At 38.5% G+C, this 22,311-nt stretch overlaps 1 protein-coding gene across 6 annotated transcripts in view; it reads right to left on the bottom strand.

Annotated features, from left to right (window-relative positions):
* PHKB (phosphorylase kinase regulatory subunit beta) overlaps positions 1-22,311 on the bottom strand; it is a 199,208-nt gene that overhangs the window by 25,463 nt on the left and 151,434 nt on the right. For 4 of the 6 annotated variants that reach the window (XM_021094236.1, XM_013998278.2, XM_021094238.1 and 1 more), the window contains 10 exons: positions 20,859-20,942; positions 20,309-20,413; positions 18,809-18,891; positions 18,516-18,606; positions 13,582-13,643; positions 13,335-13,497; positions 12,111-12,192; positions 9,796-9,853; positions 7,348-7,438; positions 4,315-4,517 (listed from right to left, as the gene is read on the bottom strand). In XM_021094236.1, the coding sequence (XP_020949895.1) occupies positions 4,315-4,517; positions 7,348-7,438; positions 9,796-9,853; positions 12,111-12,192; positions 13,335-13,497; positions 13,582-13,643; positions 18,516-18,606; positions 18,809-18,891; positions 20,309-20,413; positions 20,859-20,942 (1,022 nt within the window). Of the gene's footprint in view, positions 1-4,314; positions 4,518-7,347; positions 7,439-8,355; positions 8,447-9,795; positions 9,854-12,110; positions 12,193-13,334; positions 13,498-13,581; positions 13,644-18,515; positions 18,607-18,808; positions 18,892-20,308; positions 20,414-20,858; positions 20,943-22,311 lie in introns of all 6 variants that reach the window. The other 2 variants (XM_013998279.2, XM_021094235.1) reach the window with 1 other exon arrangement.

The following is a 22,311-nucleotide window of genomic DNA, read 5'->3' on the forward strand; positions in this document are numbered from 1 at the left end:
AGGTCGAATCGGAGCTGTAGCCACCGGCCTACGCGAGAGGCACAGCAACGCGGGATCCGAGCCGAGTCTGCAACCTACACCACAACTCACGCTGGATCCTTAACCCACTAAGTAAGGGCAGGGACCGAACCCACAACCTCATGGTTCCTAGTCGGATTCGTTAACCACTGCGCCACGACGGGAACTCCTGTCCTGACATTTTTACTTTGGGTGGCGGTTTGAGGAAAAAGAGTACGTTATTTCTCATGGAAGGCATGAACAAAAACAGGATGAAAACTATTTTTAGAAAAAACTAAACATACTTCACTGCCATACAGAGTAAGAAGCTTCAGGTCAGATTTCGATTCAAGAAAGAAAACTACACTGGATTTTTGAGAGAACATATATTAGCCCCAAATGCTGAATAAGCAGTAAAGGAAAAACTCCTACAGGCTGAAAAACTCAGCACTGTAAAATTCTAAGGAATGGTTAACTTTTACTCTAAGGCTCTATTTAAATCACAGCAAGGATGACTATCACTTGAAGAGGTTTTCCCGAAGAGAACATTTATTACAAAGAACATACTCTGTAAGAGCTATAACCTACCCTTCTCAGTCAGACTCAGAGACAAGAGAACACTTGGCAAACCTGTATGGATATGACGAAAAACATTTCTTTTCATTTAGTGACATCTCACATAAAAGACCCATTCTGCATCCTCTTATGTAGTTAAGAATTGGAGTTAAAATTTTTAGAGCAGAGCTGAACAAATCAGGGTATGAGTCAAAGTTCTTATAATTGATTTGGAATACCTCGAATTTGGAAAGGAACTTTTTTTTTTTTTTTGGCTTTTTGCCATTTCTAGGGCCGCTCCCACAGCATATGGAGGTTCTCAGGCTAGGGGTCAAATCGGAGCCACAAGAGCCACAGCAACGCGGGATCCGAGCCGTGTCTGCAACCTACACCACAGCTCACGGCAACGCCAGATCCTTAACCCACTGAGCAGGGCCAGGGATTGAATCCGCAACCTCATGGTTCCTAGTCGGATTCATTAACCACTGAGCCACAACGGGAACTCCGGAAAGGAACTATTTTAAGGGATTAAAAATGAAGGTCAAGTTCTATGCAGAGAGAGTTCACTTCTCAATCAATAGAAAGGGGAGATAAAGAATGAAAGCTCACTTGAAATAGACTCTAATTGAAATCAAGCAAACAGTTTAACAACTAATAATCTCGACTAAAGAAATTTAAATAAAACTGAAAAATGTAACTTACAAAGTAGAAATCTCCCAGGGAAAATAAATGTCACAGATATTACATACACTTTTCCACACATACATTATGCATATATATGTACAGTATTCTTATTCTTATATAAAAAATAGAACAGTATGGAGGTACCTTAGAAAACTACACATGGACTACCATATGACCCAGCAATCCCACTCTTGGGCATATATCCAGACAAAACTTTACTTGAAAAAGACACATGCACCTAAATGTTCACTGCAGCACTATTCATAATAGCCAAGATATGGAAACAATCTAAACATCCATCGACAGATGATTGGATTAGGAAGATGTGGTATGTATACACAATGGAATACTACTCAGCTATAAAAAAAAGAACAAAATAATGCCATTTGCAGCAACATGGATGGACTAGAAACTCTCATATTAAGTGAAGTAAGTCAGAAAGAGAAAGACAAATACCATACGATATCACTCATATCTGGAATCTAATATACAGTACAAATAAACCTTTCCACAGAAAAGAAAATCATGGACTTGGAGAATAGACTTGTGGTTGCCAAGGGGAGGGGGAGGGAGTGGGATGGATGGGGTGCTTGGGGTTAACAGATGTAGACTATTGCCTTTGGAATGGATTAGCAATGAGATCCTGCTGGGTAGCACTGGAAACTATGTCTGGTGACTTATGATGGAGCATGATAATGTGAGAAAAAAGAATGTATAATTGTATGTGTAACTGGGTCACTTTGCTATATAGAAAATTGACAGGACACTGTAAACCAGCTATAATGAAAAAAAATCATTATATTAAAAAAAGAAAATTGAAAAGTTTTACATAGACATAAAAAAAGGAACAATATATTGCAACCTTTTTTCACTTAATTTATCTTGGATATTTATAAATGTCAGTTCACTGGCTTTATCCTGTTACTTGAAATGGCTACACAGCATTTTATCGTATGGCTATAACAACTTATTTGAAATCTTTCCTACTGATGGATATCTTGAGTTGTTCCTAATGTTTCACTATTTAAAACAATGCTAAAATGAAGACTGCTTAAGGTATGTCTAAATTCCTAGAATGAAACTTGTTGAAACAAGAGACATGCAGATACTTCTCAAGAAGCAACAAGTTTTTTTATGTAATTTTTTAAAGGAAATAAATGGGTAATCATTTTTCACTAAGTGCTTCATACTCACATGCAAAATCAAAACTCAGAAATGAAAGGGAAATCAATCCAGCAATAAAGAAGAAAAGAAAAAAGTAACAACAAGAAAGCTTGGTAACTAGAAAACAAAATAAAATGGCAGGAATAAGTCAAAACATAAATGAAATGGCAAAAATATGACGTATATTTCTATTAAAAGATAATCTCAAATTGTATTAAAAGTAAATATAGCCTAAATGTTAAAATATAAAAGGCACATCTACACAAAATGAAACAAAACATTGAGGGGAAAGGAATGGAAGACAGTATACTAAGCTAAGAGTGACAGAAAAAGACAGCAGGCATGGCACTGATATTAGACAAAAAGAATTCATTTGTTGTATTTTATGGAATGGAATGGTATCATGGTTATGCTTTTAATAAGCCCTTATCTCTTAGAGATACACACTGAAGAACTCACAGATCAAATGATATGATAAATTTGCTTTAAATCTACAGGGGTGGGTGGGTGGGGGTACGAATGAAATAAGATTGGTCACATGATGATACTGTTGAAGCTGGGTAACAGTATGCGCTTTATTATACCACTCTATAATACTTCTGTAGATGTTTAAGGAATAATTTTGAAAATAATTCAGGTAGAAACTAAGTGACACGAGGGAAGAGATATTGTTAAAACTATACGGCAACATGCACAAACACAAAGCAAAAGGACACAAAGGACAAACACAAATAGATAAAGCAAAACTGATAAAACAAAGGAGAATTTAACAAATGCCATAATCATGAGAACATTTTTGCGACAGCAATCGAGAATCCAGTAGAACACTACCAATAAAGATAGTGATGACCTAATTATACAATTAGCAAGCTATACCTACTCACACTCACACACATTCACATGTATTTGTGCCTGACAGAAACAACTTATTCTTTTCAAACACATGAGGACTAAATTGGCCACATATCATGATCAGGTACTGTTTGACTCTTTAACAATGAAAACATATTCACATGATACTTGTACAATCAAAAATATGTTTAAAAAAATGAGGCATTCCCTGGTGACTTGGTGGTTAGGGATCTGGCATTGTCACTGCTGAGGCTCAGGTCACTACTGTGGTGTTGGTTTGATCCCTGGCCTGGAAACTTCTACATGCCACAGGTGGAGAATAAGCATTTGTATTTTATTTGGCTGTGGTAGACTTTTAAATACTTAATCTTGTTTCATCTCACATGGAGTACAGAGACTACTATTTTCTTAGTAGGCTCAGTCACCGGTCCCAGGTCATGAGATGGTAAGTGGTGGTCAGGACTCAGTTCTGCTAAATGCCAAAGCCTGGTCAGCGTGCCTGACCACATGCTTAACACAGTGCTTGATTTAAGAAGATTCAAGATCACCACCGCATTACTTTCAAGTTCTTCTCCAAAGAGAACACTTAAAATTTTAATGATTAAAAATTTAGATTTTGGTAGAAAGATGGATGCAGCAGAATATTCTTAAAAGGACCAAAATTATCTGTATGTGTCCTCCTGACACCTAGTTTTACTAAAAATTCATTCTTCTCTTAAGGCGTATCCACGTCATTTATAGCAATTTTTATGAGTATTGCGTATCGTGGGTTTTTTTTGGGGGGGGTTGCTATGTTTTTACATGATGCAACTGTTTAAATCTCTGGAGTTTGATTTTGCCAGAGAACAGAATTACTTCAGTACATCTAACATGGGAATTAAATAAACAGGAAGATTTTTTTCAGGCCACTAGTATTCTTCATACCGTCAGATGTTGCCCCTATAACTTAGAGGAAGATGTACGTTCCTGAATACCCACCAGAGCTGGGGCAGCACTTCACTCAGAGAGGACTAGGACAACCTGAACAATTCTCATTACACAGATACAAAGTTCTTTACTCACCCAATTCGTATTTTCAGCATGCCACTGAATAACTCAGGGTTGTTGGAGATGATCCAGCCAATGTGGATGACCAGCTCTTGCTGGATGACCGCCTCCCTCTCATCATGGGTATTACACTTGTAATAGATGATGTTCTTAATCACTCTTGGAGACAAAGGATTAGAGATAACCTCTTCTTCATGCCCAAAGGCACCCAGAGTTACCTAAAGGTGGCAGAATTTTATTATAAAAATTTCCTAGCTACTAACAGATAAAAGAAAAAAAAAATTCAAGGCTCAGGATGACTGGCAGGCTGAAATTACTCTTTGCAAGCTAGGGAATTAGGTAGAATAACTGTTCCTGCTATTTATTAAAATGGCTTTCAAAGCATGACTCCCACTGGAGTTCATGAAGGTTCAGTCTAGTCTAAAATATAAAGGGCAGGTAAGGGTCCCAGTTAGGGGAGTGGAGGTGAGTGGATAAAAGCAGGAAAGGAATATAAATAACTATTAAGATAAAATTATTCTGAATGACTTTAGTACTAGAAACTCTCCAGAGGAACCAGAATACATTGAATCGTTTTACTTTACTGCACAGTCTATACAATTTAGCATTTGAGAGTATATTCTTCACTTCTTTTAGGGTTTCTCATGTGGAACTTTTTGCTCTTTAGCAACACTGTAACCTTTTCAAAGGCAGGTGCAAGGACATACAGTGGGAGGGTAGCCCCACTTTTTCCTGGCGTAGTGCTAGGCACCTAGTGAGGGCTGAAATATTGATGTATCTCTCATCTGTGGAGGGGAATAAACAAAGCTGCCCACACAAGCCTAGGAAATGGGAAAGCACAGAGGGAAACAGCGATGAAAATGTAGGCAGAAAGTGCTGTCGAGCCTGGGCAAGAGGAATACTCTGCTCTTTCTCTCTCTTTAGCATTTTGCCTCCCACAAGGGTCTGCAGCCCCTCCTCCCTCCTCAATCCATCTCTCCCTCTCTCTTCCTTGTTCAGGGCACGGTTTTTAAGAGGCAGGGAAAAGAAGAGTAAATTAAAGAGTAGGTGAAACACAAGAGTAGCCCTTGTGTTTTCGGATTTGAGAGGAGAGAGCAGAACATGGGTCTTTTGCCCCAACTTCGAGATGGAGTAAAAACCGAGAACTGCCGGTTTATTTTGTAACACAAGTGGTGCCAACCAGTTAGTCCAAGGGCAATTACTTTTATTAAAATGTCAGCTTGTAAAGAAGAAAGCAAACAGAAGGCACATCATTGCCTCTGGAAGCAATGATGACTAAACCACTATTTCATTCCGGAGAGCTTGAGGTGATGTGAAAGTGCTTTGTAGGAACAATATTACTTTAGTTCTCAGGGTGGCATTTCATAAATGAGCAAATGCAAACCTGGAATGCTCCATTCTCATTTCCTTTTTGTAAAGGGGTAAGATGCAGGCAATGAACAGACTTCATACACCTGAAGCAGAGCTGTCAGGCTTCCAGGTACCCAGGTCTGTGAGTGACTGTTTCCCTGGGAGATGTGCTGGACTTGTGGGCAATGGTCCAGCCACAACCTCAGGACAGGCTCCAAGGCCTGTAGGATTTCTGCTCTAGGGAGCAGAATCTCAGCATCACAGGCTGCAAGCTCCCTCTAGATAGTGTGCAGAATAGACATGACCAACCCTAACCTGCCCCTTCTCCAAATGTCAGCTGCCAGCCACGTCAGAGATCTCTAAAACCTTCTCGTATGCTCATATGTCATAAAATTAACTATATTTTCAGATATACTACAGGGGCCTAAAATCCAAGGAAAAATAGCTTCCCAAAGCCTGTTTACTTTCTTTCAGAGGTGGCTCAGAAGAAGGCAGCAATAGAGGACTCTGTGGCTGGATCTGAGGACTGCAGTGAGGAAAGGCACTGGTTAGGTTACTTCCTATGCCTTGGTCTATTTGGCTGACAGGGAAGGATGAAAACTCTACCTCTTCATAATTTGGGGAAAAGAGAAAACAACATAAGCGCAATTTTTCTCAGGAGTTTTTTTTTTATTAGTGCAATAATTTTTCATTGCTACTATTACTGAATAAAATAATTTATGCTTTCAACATTTCAAAAGCTAGATGTCAAGATGCAATAATTTCAATTTAATGAATTAAGAGCCCTGAGATATGAGCAATAGGCTGATTCCTTAAAGAGGGTTAAAGTATTTTGTATTATTAAAGCTTATTAGGTTTACTGCCCCCAGATTAACTGTCAGGAAGAAACAGTAAAGCACACATATTCCCAAAGAAGAGAGAGAAGGAAAGCAAAGAGGTTTTCATTCCAACCAAACGATGGATTCAACCAGGTAATTAGAGCTTAGAGAAACCGAAACAAAAAATGAGCAGCCGTATCCCACTCCACATAGCCACATGCACAAGCTCAATTCGACCCGCATTCACCAAGTGCCTCTCCACGTTGGCCATGTTGTGCACACTGGGCCCTGACTTCCAGGGCTTCATAGCATACCCTGGGTGAGAGACACACATGCCAATGAACCAGGATTCTGGGCAGGTTGTGGGAAGTGTCACAGGCCTGCTGTGAGAACCCAGGGGAGAGAGGGACTGCCAATCAGAGATGGCTCTGTAAGGAGGAGCAGGCAATAGGCCCTGGTGGGAGAGGGGGGGCAGGAAGGAAAGGTGGCCCAGAGTGTTAAGGATCTGGGGGGCTGATGCATTTCTGAGGGTGAGAAGAATCTTAACTGGAGTAGAAGGGAACATGTGCCCTTCACTACTCCCTGTCTTTGCTCCACCTCTCCTAAGCCTGTCTGGAGTACTTTAGTAGGTATCATCCGTTTTCGCTGGCAGCATCTTCACTGATTTCAGGTTAATACAGGAGTCGAAAATTAAAGCTCTAAGGTGCAGCACAGATATTTAGTATCTGTGCTTCTTTACGACTAGATTTTGCTTAGGGAAGGAGCCTTTGGAGAAATGCCTGAGCCACTCTAAGTGTGGCTGTGGGAGGCCTATGACGCTGAGGCTTGCTTTCCTGCCCGGAAAGCTTTGTGATGGAGAGTCTGAAAATCAGATACTTACCTGTTTGCCCTGCACTAAAACATTAGTAATGGATGGGGCCAGGCTGTCCACTAGTTTACTTAAAAGACTTGCTGCATGGCGCACCACCGACCTGGGGGCAAAGAAGAAAGCAGGCCAGAGGTTGACAAATCTAAAAGATGATGAATGAATGGGGCCCCTGGAATGGGGAGACTTAGATATGTACAATCAGGTCCTCATTTAATAATATGGAGGGAACACAGATCCCAAGTTATTGCACCTAACAGCTGAAACCTCCCAGACTATAGGGCCATCCAGAATTCAGGAGAAGGCCTTCCTCCTCACCTCTGACCCCAGCATCACTCATGCCATTATCAATTTAAAAAGAGAGCCTAACTATCCCATTGGCAGGAAGGGGTGAAGGAGGAGGAATTGAGTAATGTGATTTGCATGAAAATATTCACTATTAAGTCCACCACTGGCACATGCCCTCTATTCCTATAACCACATAAATCATATTTCTCTTGGTGCCTAGATAACCAAATTCCTGGATCAAGGGGCCCATTTAGTATTCAATTTTAGGAAGTGATACAATGAAATACCAGCACTTTCTTCCTTGCCAGAATGTTGGCGGAAGGAATTCACACTGCTATTTTTACATTTCTGAAAAAGTCTCAGACTGTAAGAACAGATTTTTAAGCACAGCACATGCAATACATAAGACATTTTCCCTTCTCAAAAGTAAAAATTCATGTGGCAGTTTTAGACAGAAAAAATAAAATAAAAATGTAGGTTTAAAGCTGTTTTCTTGTATTTCAGGATATCCATGGAAGCTGACCTATAAAAAACACTTACATTGCTTAATCTCGACATAGATGAACTAGTAGAAAATTAAGTCATATCTGATAAAGTTAGTGGAACAAACACTTCCTGCTTTTAGAGAAGCTTTCACCCACACACTATAAGACCAAAAGACATATTTAACCCTCAGAATGCAAATAAGTCCACACATTTCAAGCAGCTTGAGTTTCCACATTCTGTGCATGTTACCTGTTTCCCATGTACCAGAAAAGTAGTAATGTGTGGGGCTATAGAGGAAGAAAATTTCTGGGTAAATGCAGCCCCGTAGCGTACCGCCAACCTGGGTGTGTCAGTGGAAAGCCATAAAAGGGAAAATACAGTAAATAAAACTTCCAGGAGTTTGTTCTTTTAAACATAAATGTTTAAAATGTTTGCTAGTGATTTATCAAATTGCAAGTATAAAACAAAAAGCAAAAAAGGTTTGCTAGCCAAAAGTAAGATTATAAACCACATTTGAAATTAACTGACTAAAAAGCAACATCTATTGAGTTTGCATGCCTTACTGTGCTAAGAATTTACAGCAAGACTCTGAGACTTAGCCACAGGATTACTTTGTTATTTCTTCTGGGTCAGAATGGCATATTTACTATAAATTAGAGCTGAAATACAACTAACAGAATTTTTTTTTTTTTTTTTTTTTGCTAATCCCCTTATTTTAGAGATTAGAAAACTGAGGCTCATTGAGGTGAAGAGAGTTTCTTAGGGTACTGCTTGAGACTTTCTTCTTTTTCAAAATTAGACAACAATAGGTCATTAAAAATATAAATATACTCTTACTTTGATTTATTTATTTATTTATGTATAGTCTTACTTTTCTTCTTTTAAATTTTTAAATTTTTTGGCTATACCCCTGGCATGTGGAAGCTCCCAGGCCATGGATCGAACCTGAGCCACAGCAGCATCCTGAGCCACAGCAGTGACAATGCTGGATCCTTAACCTGCTGCACCACAAGGGAACTCAGATACTCTTAACTTTAAAAGGTTAGATTCTGCAAATAAAACCGTTAGAATTGCTTCAAAAATGCAGAGGGCATGCATTTAGGCATACCTACCCCATTGTGAATTTAAACAGTTTTATCTCAACTTACCTATTTTTTTTTTTTTTTTTTTTTCATTCTCTGAGAAGAGATTACCTCTGCAGAATACATCGGTTACTTTTTATGAAGCAACTACAGTCACGGGATTTAATTCAACTTAAATCATGAGAGAATTATCTTCTAAGTATATTATCTTTCGCTTGTGATTAAATAAAACATTGGTCTCTTTCCATGACCCTTTATAAAAGAACAGGTTTTCCAAATACAAATGAGAACTCAGAGCACCTTGCAGAGACCGAAGAGGTACAGGGTGGGAAAGAGTCATCAGGACATCCTTCTAGCGCATCCTCTCCAGATTCCAGTCTACAGATGTCTATATTCCCAGACAGGTCTTTAATATCTTGGGAAAGCCATGTTAAAATGGTATGTAGGCAGAGCCTTAGAAAGTAGGCAGAGCCGAGGTGTTGTAACTTGGGAGTTTAAAAGTAAAAATTAGGATGAATAACCATTTTAAGATTGCTCCATTATCTTTAGGCCACTGAATATGACAACACAAAAAATAAAACATAATGACAAGGATGCTAATACGAACCAAAGTTTTTTGCTGCCAGCTCTTCTATAGACTCTCTCAATGTGATCAGAAACAGTACCTAGACATTGGATAATAGAGTCTTTGTTGAAAAAAGCCTTTAATTAAATGCATAACATTTATTTTCCTTAAAAAACATTCTCGAATTTTCATTTTGTTCCACTAGAGTTGATACATCAATTCATTAGTGTTGTGAACTACCTGACATATTTAAATATGTAACCCAAATATATAGTGTGAATTTTCCCAGATCTTGCTACTAAACAGTTTAAGTATATGATTCTTTTTTTCTTTTTTAGGGTTGTATCCACGGCATATCAAGGTTTCCAGGCTAGGAGTCCAGGTAAAGCTGTAGCAGCTGGCCTATGCCAGAACCACAGCCACAGCAACGCCAGATCCTTCACCCACTAAGTAAGGCCAGGGATCGAACCCATGTCCTCATGGATGCTAGTTGGGTCCGTTAACCACTGAGCCACGAGGAGAAATCCGAGTATATGATTCTGATAAGTACTTTATTTCTTGAAGTTTATTGTTTTCTTAATGTACAACCTAAGGTTGTTTGTTTGTTTGTTTTTGGCCAGACCTATTGCATTTGGAAATTCCAGGGCCAGGGATTGAACCCATGCCACAGTTGCGACCTAAGCCACAGCAGTGACAATGTCAGATCCTTAACCCGCTGCACCACCAGGGAACTCCCAATCTAAGTTTTTAATAAATAAAGAAATGTTATTTTAATTTACTACAGAAAATAAAAAATAGAACATAGCAAATTAAACGAATACTACAGACTCTGAATATATCTAATTCTTCTTTTGTTTGTTCACAACAACTTTATGGTGATTCTGTTATGAGCATGATCACACATCAGTGCTCAAGATAAAAAAGACCACCAGGCTTCATTCTTTGGCGGCACTTTACATGCGGTCTGGCCTCATGATTGGTTTGTCAATAAATTAAACATGCGATAGGACATAGCACAAAAAAAGGAAACAAGGGTGAAGAACAAGAGCTTTATCATTTTACCTTGTACTTATTTTTATAACTTTTAACAAGTTGGATAAAATCATATTCAGATTCTGCAGATGTTTATGATTTTCAATACGCAAGTTTTCACAGACTAAAACATTTAAACTCTTTTAAATATCTAAGTAAAAGATTAATATTATTTGCAGTTTATAAAAATCATTTAAAAATAATTCTCAGCATTTTCATTATAAACTATTTTATATAAATTTTGTTTTAAAGCACTACTAAAATAACCATTCTAAATTCTAGTTCGTAATGAAATGTATGCTTTTTAATGATCCTATTGTTTTAAAGTATAAATTTTGATAAATGTCCTCAATATAATTGGGATCCTGTTTATACTTTTAGTTTCAAGATTAATTAGAAACCTGAAGGATTCTGTTTAAAATTTGCTTAGACTTCTGCCTTTATTAAGTTAAAACAATTATGACTATTCAATTCACTTGTATAATACTCAAGAAGGTTATCTCTCAGCTATAATAATGCAAAAACCAAGTAGAACTTAATTGAATAAACAATTATGTTTAGTGCACTACCAGAACTATAAATCTTATTAATTACATTGCTGTATGGAATACTGACTCAATTTTCAATTCTAACCAAATCAATACGCCTCTCTGGACAGAAGACTTTCAGATGGGCCAAAAACTTTGAGTAGCTACACATTAAGTACTTGAAATGTTTCCTAAATTATTCTGAATTATAAAATTCCAGAAGTAGAATGCAAAGATTCTTTAGAGCAGTGACTCAACATACAAGTGTGGATTTCTGTGATAACTGAATTTCATCCTTAAGCAGAGTGGACGTGAACACGATGAGACATGATTTATTTTTGTAAACAATCTTCAGAGCACAATTCTATCAAATGCCACGTTCCATGCCAAATGGCTGCTACAGACCACGAAGGAGCTCATTTTTATAGCTACAATGATTCAATATTGTTCTTGGAAACATACAGAAAATAAAACTGGAAACAGAAACTGTCAATAAAGAGCTATGGAGTCATTGGAGGTTAACAGTCACGGGCAGAATCCAGCTCCAACACTGTTCAGAACAATCAGAGAAACAATCAAGCATCACTGCATGAAAGCAATTGAAGAGTCTGTACATCAAAAGTCTATTCCACTCTAGGGGGTATGAATGAGCATTTTCCTTTTAGAAGTTTTTAAGAAATGGTTTAATAGAGGAAAAAACAACTTGTAACATTTTAATGGATATTCATTATGCATATTTGATATATGTTCAATAACATCTTTTTATTTAAAAACATTCTCTTAGATATGTACTCTTACCTTCCTTTGTGATGAAGTTGGGGCCCTCTCTTTTGAGCAGTATACCCAGCAGGATGGCTTGGCTAGCCAGACAACTACAGTCCTGAAAATATAAATCACTATGAATAACTGGAAATGAAATGGGTATAAAAATTACCAGAGGGGGGCGTAACTAATCATGAAACCACATGATGCAAAGAAGAAATACTCTGCTATGCAACTGAGAAAAGATTAAAATGCCATTGATATACTACCAAGTAGAAAATGACATTATACAACTATTTATCTTAGCTATCTTGGAGACAGTGGGTAGACAAGCTGGATTCCTGGGGCAGCAGGGTTTAATAATCAAATTTTTCAGGAAATAAGATACAAGAATAGACAATATGTTGTCTACAAGCATTAATATTGACTCTGCCACTCTCTGAGAGATTTGGCAGAGTCATTTAACCACTATCTTTTTGACTTCAGTTATTCATAAATGGGAGACTGTGTTGCTATCAACCCATTATGAAGAGATGGATAAAAGGAGGGGACATGTGCAGACTGCTTAGTAGACATCAGGGCGCTCTGTGTTATGTTTTATGCCTACCGTAGCATAGTCATGATCATGCAGATCTATAAATAATGTTGATCGATTATAAGAATGGATGATATCTGGCAGGACATACATTTATCAGATATGCTCAATTTCTGTAGGGTCCAGTAAGATGTTCATAGCTCTACCATTTCATTTCCTTTGATAGGTGCTATACCTTATCTCTGCCCCTCCTCCTTTAAAATGCAAATAACCCCAGGGAAGGAAAAAGACTAGACTGCTAACATAATGTTCATATGGCTGTAGTTAAAGGATTGCTGTCCTCAGTGACTGGGGAGACACAAAGCAAGCATCGGATCTAAATACCGGGATAGGAGAGAAGACTCAGGCTGGGAAAAGGAGAGAAAGGGCACTGAAAGAGAAATCTGGAGATCCCAAAGGCAACTATCACGGACACAACTTCTTTAAGGGGCTATACAAGGCTTTCACGCTCAAGACAACCCAATCCACGTCCTCACCCCTTAATCGTCCTTAGGACATCCATGCTAATATTAGACCCTGAGACCAACCCCTCATTACTGCCTCGGGTATACAGAGGCCATCTTCCTCCAGGTGGATTGCTGCCCCCTCTGGGAGGACAGAAAGAAATATGCTTTGCCCCGGGAGTTCCTCATTCAGGAGCCACAAAGGACTTGCATCTTCCTCACATTCAGTTTTTGAAGAATTTCATGGGTAGGTTTGCTTTTCCATTCAGTAACTGCGACATGTGGCTGCTGTTCCCGCTCAGGAGCATTGGAGGTGCTGCTTTGTCGTTTGACTTTTGAATGTTTGGGAAATTCTAGTTCCTCAAAACTCTTAAATTCTGGAAGCCTAGGATTTAAAAGAAAAAGTTGCAAATTTCCTGCATTCCTAATGTAATCCTAAGAGACACAATAAAAATCCAAAGGAACTTACTCTTCTGTGTCACTGATTCGTAAGAAGTCAAGTTGTTCTACCACAGCTCCTGATATGAGTGTCTGAAACGTGATTAAGAAAAGGTTCACAACTCTTAAATTCATCAAGCCATACCCTTATGATCCACATATATACTTTTCTCTAAGTACAAACGACTCCAAAAAAATGTTTACTTAAAAAGTATACATGATTTTAAAGTTATTTCTTAAAGTTAGCATTCTAAAATCAGGCAGGTTTTCAACATAACAACAAAACCCCTGAAACAAACACACATCAAGCTACAAGTTCAGGAGTCATAATAGACAGAAGTATCAATATAGGATGAACTGTTTTCTTTTTCCTCTGTTCTCCTATTTATTTTTAAGCTGAAATTAAAATTCAGTATGTATTAAAGTGTTACCACTTTTCTGAAACTAGGGAAAAAACATGAAATACTAAAGTTGTCTTGGGAAGAGATAATGTGAAATTATGCTTTAGATTTTGCTACTGTAATATATTTCAGGGGCTATCCAATGATGAGATAACTGCCAAGTCTCCATTCTTCAGGATCAGGAAGGTGCTGATTATCTAGGCCAGGGCTTCCCTACATTCTGGCAACCAGTATTTGGTCTTTCATATTCCATTAAACTCCTGATTATAGCTTGAGCAAACTAAATGAGGCCAAAACTTGAACATAGTTTTTTTTTTTTTTTTTTTTTTTTTTTTTGGTCAGTGGTTCACGGTGAATGTATAAATGAATGATAACCCACAATGATTTTTAGTACTACATGTTACTTCTAATTATCTGATGAATTGTCAGATAAAAGTGAGAAACGTACTGTGCAGAAAACAAACCACAATTACTGTAAAAATAGGGCACTTCTTCCATCAAAACTGTCTTACATATATTACCTTCTCTGTTTCCTCACTGTTCATTTTAAATGTGAAACAGCAGGATACAAGGAATGTTGCTCTTATTGGCTGTGACCATCCAGAGCTGTGCTGCCTTCTCTTCTAGTGAAAACTCATAAAGTAGATCATCAACAAATACCCTCTACGAATGGCAGGATGGACATGTTACTGCCAGTCATACGAAAGCCTCCTTACAGGGCTTGAGTGAGAAAGGCCACTCACGTAACTGACCTGCACATTTTTATGTGGCCCAGCCACAGGTAGGGTCTGAGCAGAGTCTGCATCCTGGGCAGAGAGCAGTGCCAAACATGACAGAAATCAACTGAGTGATATTTCCCAATATGCAGGCTTACATCTGCACATCTTGCTCTCTGGATAACTAATTTTGATTCAATATTTTCTATTTGTATTAGCCTATCCACCTTAATATACTAATTCAGTCCATAAAAATGTTTAATCAGCGTTAACAGGCAAGTTCTAAATTCTACTTACAGTCTTTAATGCATCTGACTATAAAAATTCAGTTGGCTCCTGAATTAGTTTTTTTGACTCAAAGTATAGTTGATGTGCGATATTATATAATTTACAGGTGTACAGAATAGTGATTCACAAGTTTTAAAGGTTATACTCCATTCATAGTTATCATAAGACACTGGCTAAATTAATTGTATAAAAATATTATAATTAGGGGTTCCCATCGTGGCTTAGTAGTTAACGAACATGACTAGTATCCATGAGGACATGGGTTCGATCCCTGGCCTTGCTCAGTGGGTTAAGGATCCGGCATTGCCGTGAGCTGTGGTTGTAGGTTCCAGACGTGGTTTGGATCCAGTGTTGCTGTGGCTGTGGCGTACAGCTCTGAGTCAACCCCTAGCCTGGGAACCTCCATGTGCCGTGGGCGTGGACCTAAAAAGACCAAAAAAAAAAAAATTATAATTAATTTGTGACTCATTAATACTTCAGTTCTGATGGTAATTAGATAACTTAATATTGATATATATGTGTCAAATGTAATATAATATTCAAAAGGGTATCCTGCTCAGTGATACTCAATTATATCCCACAAGTTCCCTTCCCACAGAACATACTACCCGAGATTGTGCTCCATTCCTTCGTTCGGCAACCCCACCCGGCTTTATTTTTGGTTCTGCTCCCCTCCTAGAATAAGTCTCATGAAATCAGGGACCTTGTAGATTCTTTTCACTGTTATATCTCCACTGCTTAGAGAGGGAGCTCAATAAATGTCTGTTCAGTCAATGAACTGTATTTACATTAATTCCTACAGAGAAAATAGTAGTGAGCAGAGCACTTTGGGAATGCAGAGATGAGTAAAACTTGGCCTGATAGAATTTTTAATCCACACAGAGAGGCAGACACAAAAAAAACTAAATAAAAGCTGCAGCAAAGGCTCAAGGAAAATGCCACAGAAATACACTGGAAGAAATTAACTCTACTCTTGGAGACGTCACTGAAGAGGGACATTGACCTAAGTTATAAAATTAAAGTATGACTTAGAAGGGAAAAAGAAAAAAGACAAAGATAAATCTAGAATAGAGTAACAGCATGAGCAGGAAAAAAATTCAATTACGGGGAAGATTTTGAGAGTACTTGAAGAGTACTTGGTATACTTGAAGAGTGGAAAGCAGGGCTGGGAATGAACTGCATGAAGAGATGTCCTGGGTGATGAAGCTAGAAGGTGAGTCTGAGTGTCCCAGTGATGAGAGAGATTGCAGACCATGGGCTACGGACATTTGAAATGGTCTGAAGTAAAATCCCAGAGTACACAAGTGCCATTTTCATTTACTATATTAAAGAGAAGAAAAAAGCTGGTGTAATCGTGTAGTGGGGGTATAAGGCTTGTTTAACGGGTATAGAGTTTCAAGATGAAAAGAGGCTTATTCTCTGGTTAAGACTCTGTACTCAAGGCTATAGGGCACACCAGAGAGTAAGCGAAATACAGATCAAGCAATGGCTTAAGTGGAAGACTCATAAATGAGTTAACTAAAAATTGGAGAGGTGTCATTTACGTCCACAATGTCCACAATGACCAAGGACCTCACTGCTCAATGATGGGAAACTCTGTTGCTCTGACTTTCAAAGTGCAGAGCTGCACTGACTCATGGTCTAGCATCTGTGCCTTCAAGATTAAGCCACTTGTGCTGTTCATGTGAAGATAATCTGTGCTGTTGTAAGTATCCTGGACAATCTGATAATGCACCATTTTATTGTTTTCTGAATCTGTATAGGTAGAGACAACTTGCAAAACAGGTGTCACAATGAGACATGTTTCTGATAACATACAGCAAATGTAACAACTCTGGCTTCCCTCCCTAGCTCTGCTCTCAGTACATGGAAGCAAAATGTGTGTCCTTCAAGCAGAAGGCTAGATGTTTATTTTCTGGGGAAACTGAAGAGCCTAGGAGAAAAAAAATCTCCAGATATTGGCACCTGAGGTTTCCTCCAACAAAAAGGGCCCTTGCCATCAGACCACCTAATAAGTGAAATCATCATGACAAGGATTCTTGTTCCCAAACACACAGCTTCCAATAAACTTTTTCACTATTTCACTCTTTAAAATGAAGGGATAACTAGATTACCAGCCATCTGACAAATGTCTCCAACATGAGAGACTGAGCACCCCCCCAAAACAGAAAAGAAACCTGAAAGAGATAATGCAAAAAGGAAAAATTTCCAAAATTCTCCAGTTAATATTCTCAAAAGGAAAAAACAAGATATAAGATCCAGAAAATAAGAATAAGATACTATGAAAAGGGAAAATTACAAACATAAAAGTAAAATTCAATAAAGGAGCTGCATGATAAATGCAAAGAAATTGCCCCAGGAAGCATTACAAAAAGACAGAACAATAAAAAATAAGAGGAAAAGATAGAAACTTAGATAAAAATCATCAACTATGCAAAGCACAAGCACCAGTGAATGAGTTTGTAAACATGCTATTTACCACATTACCTGCATAGGCCCCTCATTATAAATTTTCCTCTTTCTTACTCAATATTGAGCACTGACTACATAAAACACTCTATGGAATGATCGCAATCCTTTATAGGAAATAAGGCATCTAAGTCCATAATAGACTACAATTTGAGTAGTTTATGTTAAAGGTCATAAAAGAACATTAGAAGAGAAAAGTGTCATTTCTGGTCTGAGTGATTTTGCAGAAGTGGCCTTTAAAGTGTGGTAAGATTTCAAAGTCTACTGATGCTGAAAGAAGGAAGGCTACTCCAGGCAGAGGTAAAGGCATCAGCAGAAAGGGGCAGAACCTCACAAAGTTCAGAACACAGTGATTAATCTGTATTGGCAGAAACAGAAAGAACATTTAGTAGGAGATTAACTGTGGGCAGAGAGGCTGTTATGGCTAGTGGGATCTCCGTTATTTAGGAGCTGTGAAAATAATGCTGTAAAATTCTGAATGGAATAAGGACTACCTCCAGTTGGATGTCACTGTGGGGTAGGGAAAAGAGAACTGAACCCAGGGAGTCAAGGAACCTGAGATTATACAGCAGGTCACTTTACCACTCTGGTCCCCAGCTTCCTCACATGCAAAACTGAGGTCAGAGATGAGCTCTCTCTCTTTTTTTTTTTTGGCCATTTCTTGGGCCACTGCCACGGCATATGGAGGTTCCCAGGCTAGGGGTCTAATCAGAGCTACAGCTGCTGGCCTACACCACAGCCACAGCAACGCAGGATCTGAGCCGTGTCTGCAACCTACACCACAGCTCACGGCAACGCCGGATCCTTAACCCACTGAGCAAGGCCAGGGATCGAACCCGCAACCTCATGGTTCCTAGTCAGATTCGTTAACCGCTGAGCCATGACGGGAACTCCAGAGATGAGCTCTTAAAATCTAAAATTCTGGTGGGAAACCACTGTAACTGCTCAAGCATCGGAATGGAGGGTGGTGATAAGAGAAATAGAGAATAAAACCTTCAGATAAAAACCTTACATAGAACATAATTAAGAAGCGTAGCTGTATCTGTGGTTCATTGGGCTGAAAACAGAAACACTGGAAGTCAGAAGACTACCTGTAGACGATCAACATGAACTTTGACTCCTCCAACCATTCCTTTCTTAAAAGCTGCCAGCATATCTAATATGGGATTGAATCGGCTACCTCTGAAAAATATGAGCAGACAACGCGTGTAAATTAACAACAGAGTAAAAAATTAATAATCTAGTACTAAGCACTCTTATATATGCAAAGCACTCTGTCACATGCTGAGATGGATACAAAACCACCAGGAGGCTCTACTTCTAAAGCGCTGACAGTGTTAATGGCGATGAGATGGCGTGTACCGCACTTCTTTCATCAACCTACCTTATATTGTCTTCCCGGATGAGAACAAGGAAAAGCGGACGTCCATGCATTTTCCAGTATTGCTTAATGAACTGTAGCGCATTCTATCAAAACATAAGAATGAGGTAGGATGTAATGGCACAGGATCTGAACTGACCAGGATACAAAGAGCCAACAAAACTCTTATACAAGATAATTCACAATCAAACCTGGAAGAACACCAACTATTTAGAGGTAGAAATGTTCTAATACAAACACAGTAAGCTAAACCATTTTGATTTTAAGTCTGTTCTTAAAAATAATCAGATCACACATGTTTTTTGGGTTTTTGTTTCTATTTTATTTACTTATTTATTTTCTTGGCTTTTTAGGGTCACACCTGCAGCATATGGAAGTTTCCAGGCAAGGGGTCCAATTGGAGCTACAGCCTCTGGCCTATGCCATAGCCACAGCCACATGGAATCAGAACCACGTCTGCGACCTACACCACAGGTGACTGCAACGCTGGATCCTTAACCCACTAAGTGCGGCCAGGGGTCGAACCCGCATCCGCATGGATCCTAGCTGGGTTCATTAACTGCTGTGCCATCCTGAAGGGAACTCCCATATCGCACATGTTTTAAGGCTACTATTTTTTTTTTTTTTTTTTTGAGGCCTAATACAGTTCAAGTGTGGTCCCAGGGAAGGAAAAATCAACCCAGGGTTATCATCCAGATTACTTCTCACTCCACATGACTGTGGGTTTATATTACATACAGCAGGTGTAAGAGACTGGACTGAATATATACAGACTCTCAGAAATGTGAGGAGCTCTTTATTTTTCTGTTTCTATTGTTATCATCATCATTATCATATCAAAGACTTACGTAACACTTTACCGTGTGCCAGGCACTATTTGAAGGCTTTGCCTGTATTAACTCCTAATACTCAGAACAGCCCAATTTAGTTATGCAGCGGAAACAAGGACACAGAGAAGTTAATTTGCTCAAGATCACAAGCCGGTAAACAGTGGCGTCAAGATTTTAATAAAGGAAATCTGGCTCCAGAGTTCATGCTCCGGGCCATGACTCTAAGCTCCTCCTGTCTGTAAATGGAAAGGGAGTGGAGGAGATTTTAATGGACTGGGTGTTTTAAGTTAGTTGAAGTTTTACTTGAAATTCATCATAAATAAAATCATTTTACTAACTCAACTTCTGCTCAAAAAGAGAAACTTACTGTCGTACGATCATGATTTCCAAGAGTTTCCCCTCTGTGCTTTTACAACTGCGGTATGTACCCTTTCATTCCATTTGCAGAAGACAGAACAAGTAAAGTCATACCACTTTATATAAAACAGAGCATATCTCCTATTCTAAAACTGCAAGTGATTTAACTCTCCAAAGCTATGCAGATTCTGTTTTACTATCGTATTTGATACCGTGTTAACCCAGCGCATAGACTCAGGAGCACTCAATTTAAAAACGTGATAGAATCAGTAGAAACAAAGTCATCCCATTGATTAAAAAGGTGTTCTGAAGCTACCTTTATGTCATCTATCAGCAGTAAAACATCTTGAGACATGTAGAAATCACTGAGGTCGAAGATGATAGGGTAACAAACCACAGTCTTTCCTAGAATGCGATAAATCTGTAAAGGATAAATTTTAAAAATTACATACACATAAAACAGACCAAAGGCAAAGGTACAGTAATACAAGTCCTAATAAAAATTAAGACTGACGTTTAATTCTGAATAAGAAAATAAAATACTTTATAAAATCTGTATATTAGGAAATTTCAGTTTCTTGATTGAATCTGTATGCTAATAAAGTAGTCCACTTCTACTATAATGGAAAAAGCCTCTGAGTAAATACTACTATTCTTTGGTTATCTTATAACACTTAGAAATCAAATAGCAGTGAGATATTTATTTCTAGAAGACTTCTTATTTTTACTTGTAAAAAACCAATAATTCAGATAATTAGCCCTAGTATACGATGAAATGTGAGAATGGATACACTGCAAGTCAAACATCACTCCAGTCTGTGGTATTACAATCTGAACACTGTTCTACAAGGAAATTTCATGAGTACCTTTGATGTACCGAGGCAGCCAATGGGTCTATCTGGCCTTCCGGAGAGTCCTAATTTTTCATTGATACCCAGATGGAAATAAGCCTGTAAGACACACATTTGTAAATCAGAGTCAGGCAAGAATTCATGCTTTTTCTTTTTTGCTTCCTTTTCCCCCTGGACTACTGCTATGCTAATTTCTGATTTTTCCAGAGAAAACGACCATGGAAACTTTATTCAACAGACTTTTAGGAAAACAAGCCAGCCAATGACATCAATTTTGCTTTTGGGGCACTGGGAGATTTGAGGGCAAAACTTTTGCAGATTCACTCAGCATCATTCTAAAATACGATTTTTTCAACATGGATGGAACTAGAGACTCTCATACTAAGTGAAGTATGTCAGAAGGAGAAAGACAAATACCATAAGATATTACTTATATCTGGAATCTAATATATGGCTCAAATGAACCTATCTACAGAAAAGAAACAGGAGTTCCAGTCGTGGCTCAGAGGTTAACGAGTCCAACTAGGAACCGTGAGGTTGCAGGTCCAATTCCTGGCCTTGCTCAGTGGGTTAAGGATTCGGCATTATTGTGAGCTATGGTGTAAGTCGCAGACATGACTCGGGTCCCACACTGCTGTGGCTCTGGTGTAGGTCGGCAGCTACAGCTCCAATTAGACCCCTAGCCTGGGAACCTCCATATGCCATGGATGCAGCCCTAGAAAAGACAAAAAAAAAAAGACAAGAAACAAACTCATAGACATGGAGAACAGACTTGTGGTTGCCAAGAGGGAGGGGTAGGGACTGGGAGAGACTGGGAGTTTGGAGTTAGTTTGGATAAGCAATGAGATTCTGCCGAATAGCACTGGGAACTATATCTAGTCACTTGTGATGGAACATGATGGAGGATAATGTGGAAAAAAGTATACATGTATATATATATACACACACACATACATATCTGGGTTACTTTGCTGTACAGCAGAAGTTGACAGAACACTGTAAATCAACTATAATAAAAATAAAATAAAATAAAATCTGAGAACTGTTATTAATTTATAACTCGCACGGCTCTAATTCATATAAGAACAGAGACAAATGCTTCCTATGTGATAAAAAAAACTGGCTATTTAGTAGGAGTTCCCACTGTGGTGCAACGGGATTGGTGGTGTCTCTGCCAATTGGTGGTTCAATCCCTGGCCTGGCATAGTGGGTTAAAGGATCCCGCGTTGCCACAGCTGTGGTGTAGGTTACAACTGTGGCTCAAACCTAATCCCTGCCCTGGGAACTCCATATGCCAAAGAGAAAAAAAGGCTATTTAAATTAAACAAACAAACAAACAAACAAAAAAACGGAGCCGTATAACTTTTACTAGATTCCCACCTTCAAGTATTTCCCAAACGGTGAAATGTCTTTATTGATTTTTCTGATTACATGAACTTATGAAAAATTTAATCCATATGCTACAAGT

Source organism: Sus scrofa, chromosome 6, assembly GCF_000003025.6.
Source record: "Sus scrofa isolate TJ Tabasco breed Duroc chromosome 6, Sscrofa11.1, whole genome shotgun sequence".
NCBI lineage: Eukaryota > Metazoa > Chordata > Mammalia > Artiodactyla > Suidae > Sus > Sus scrofa.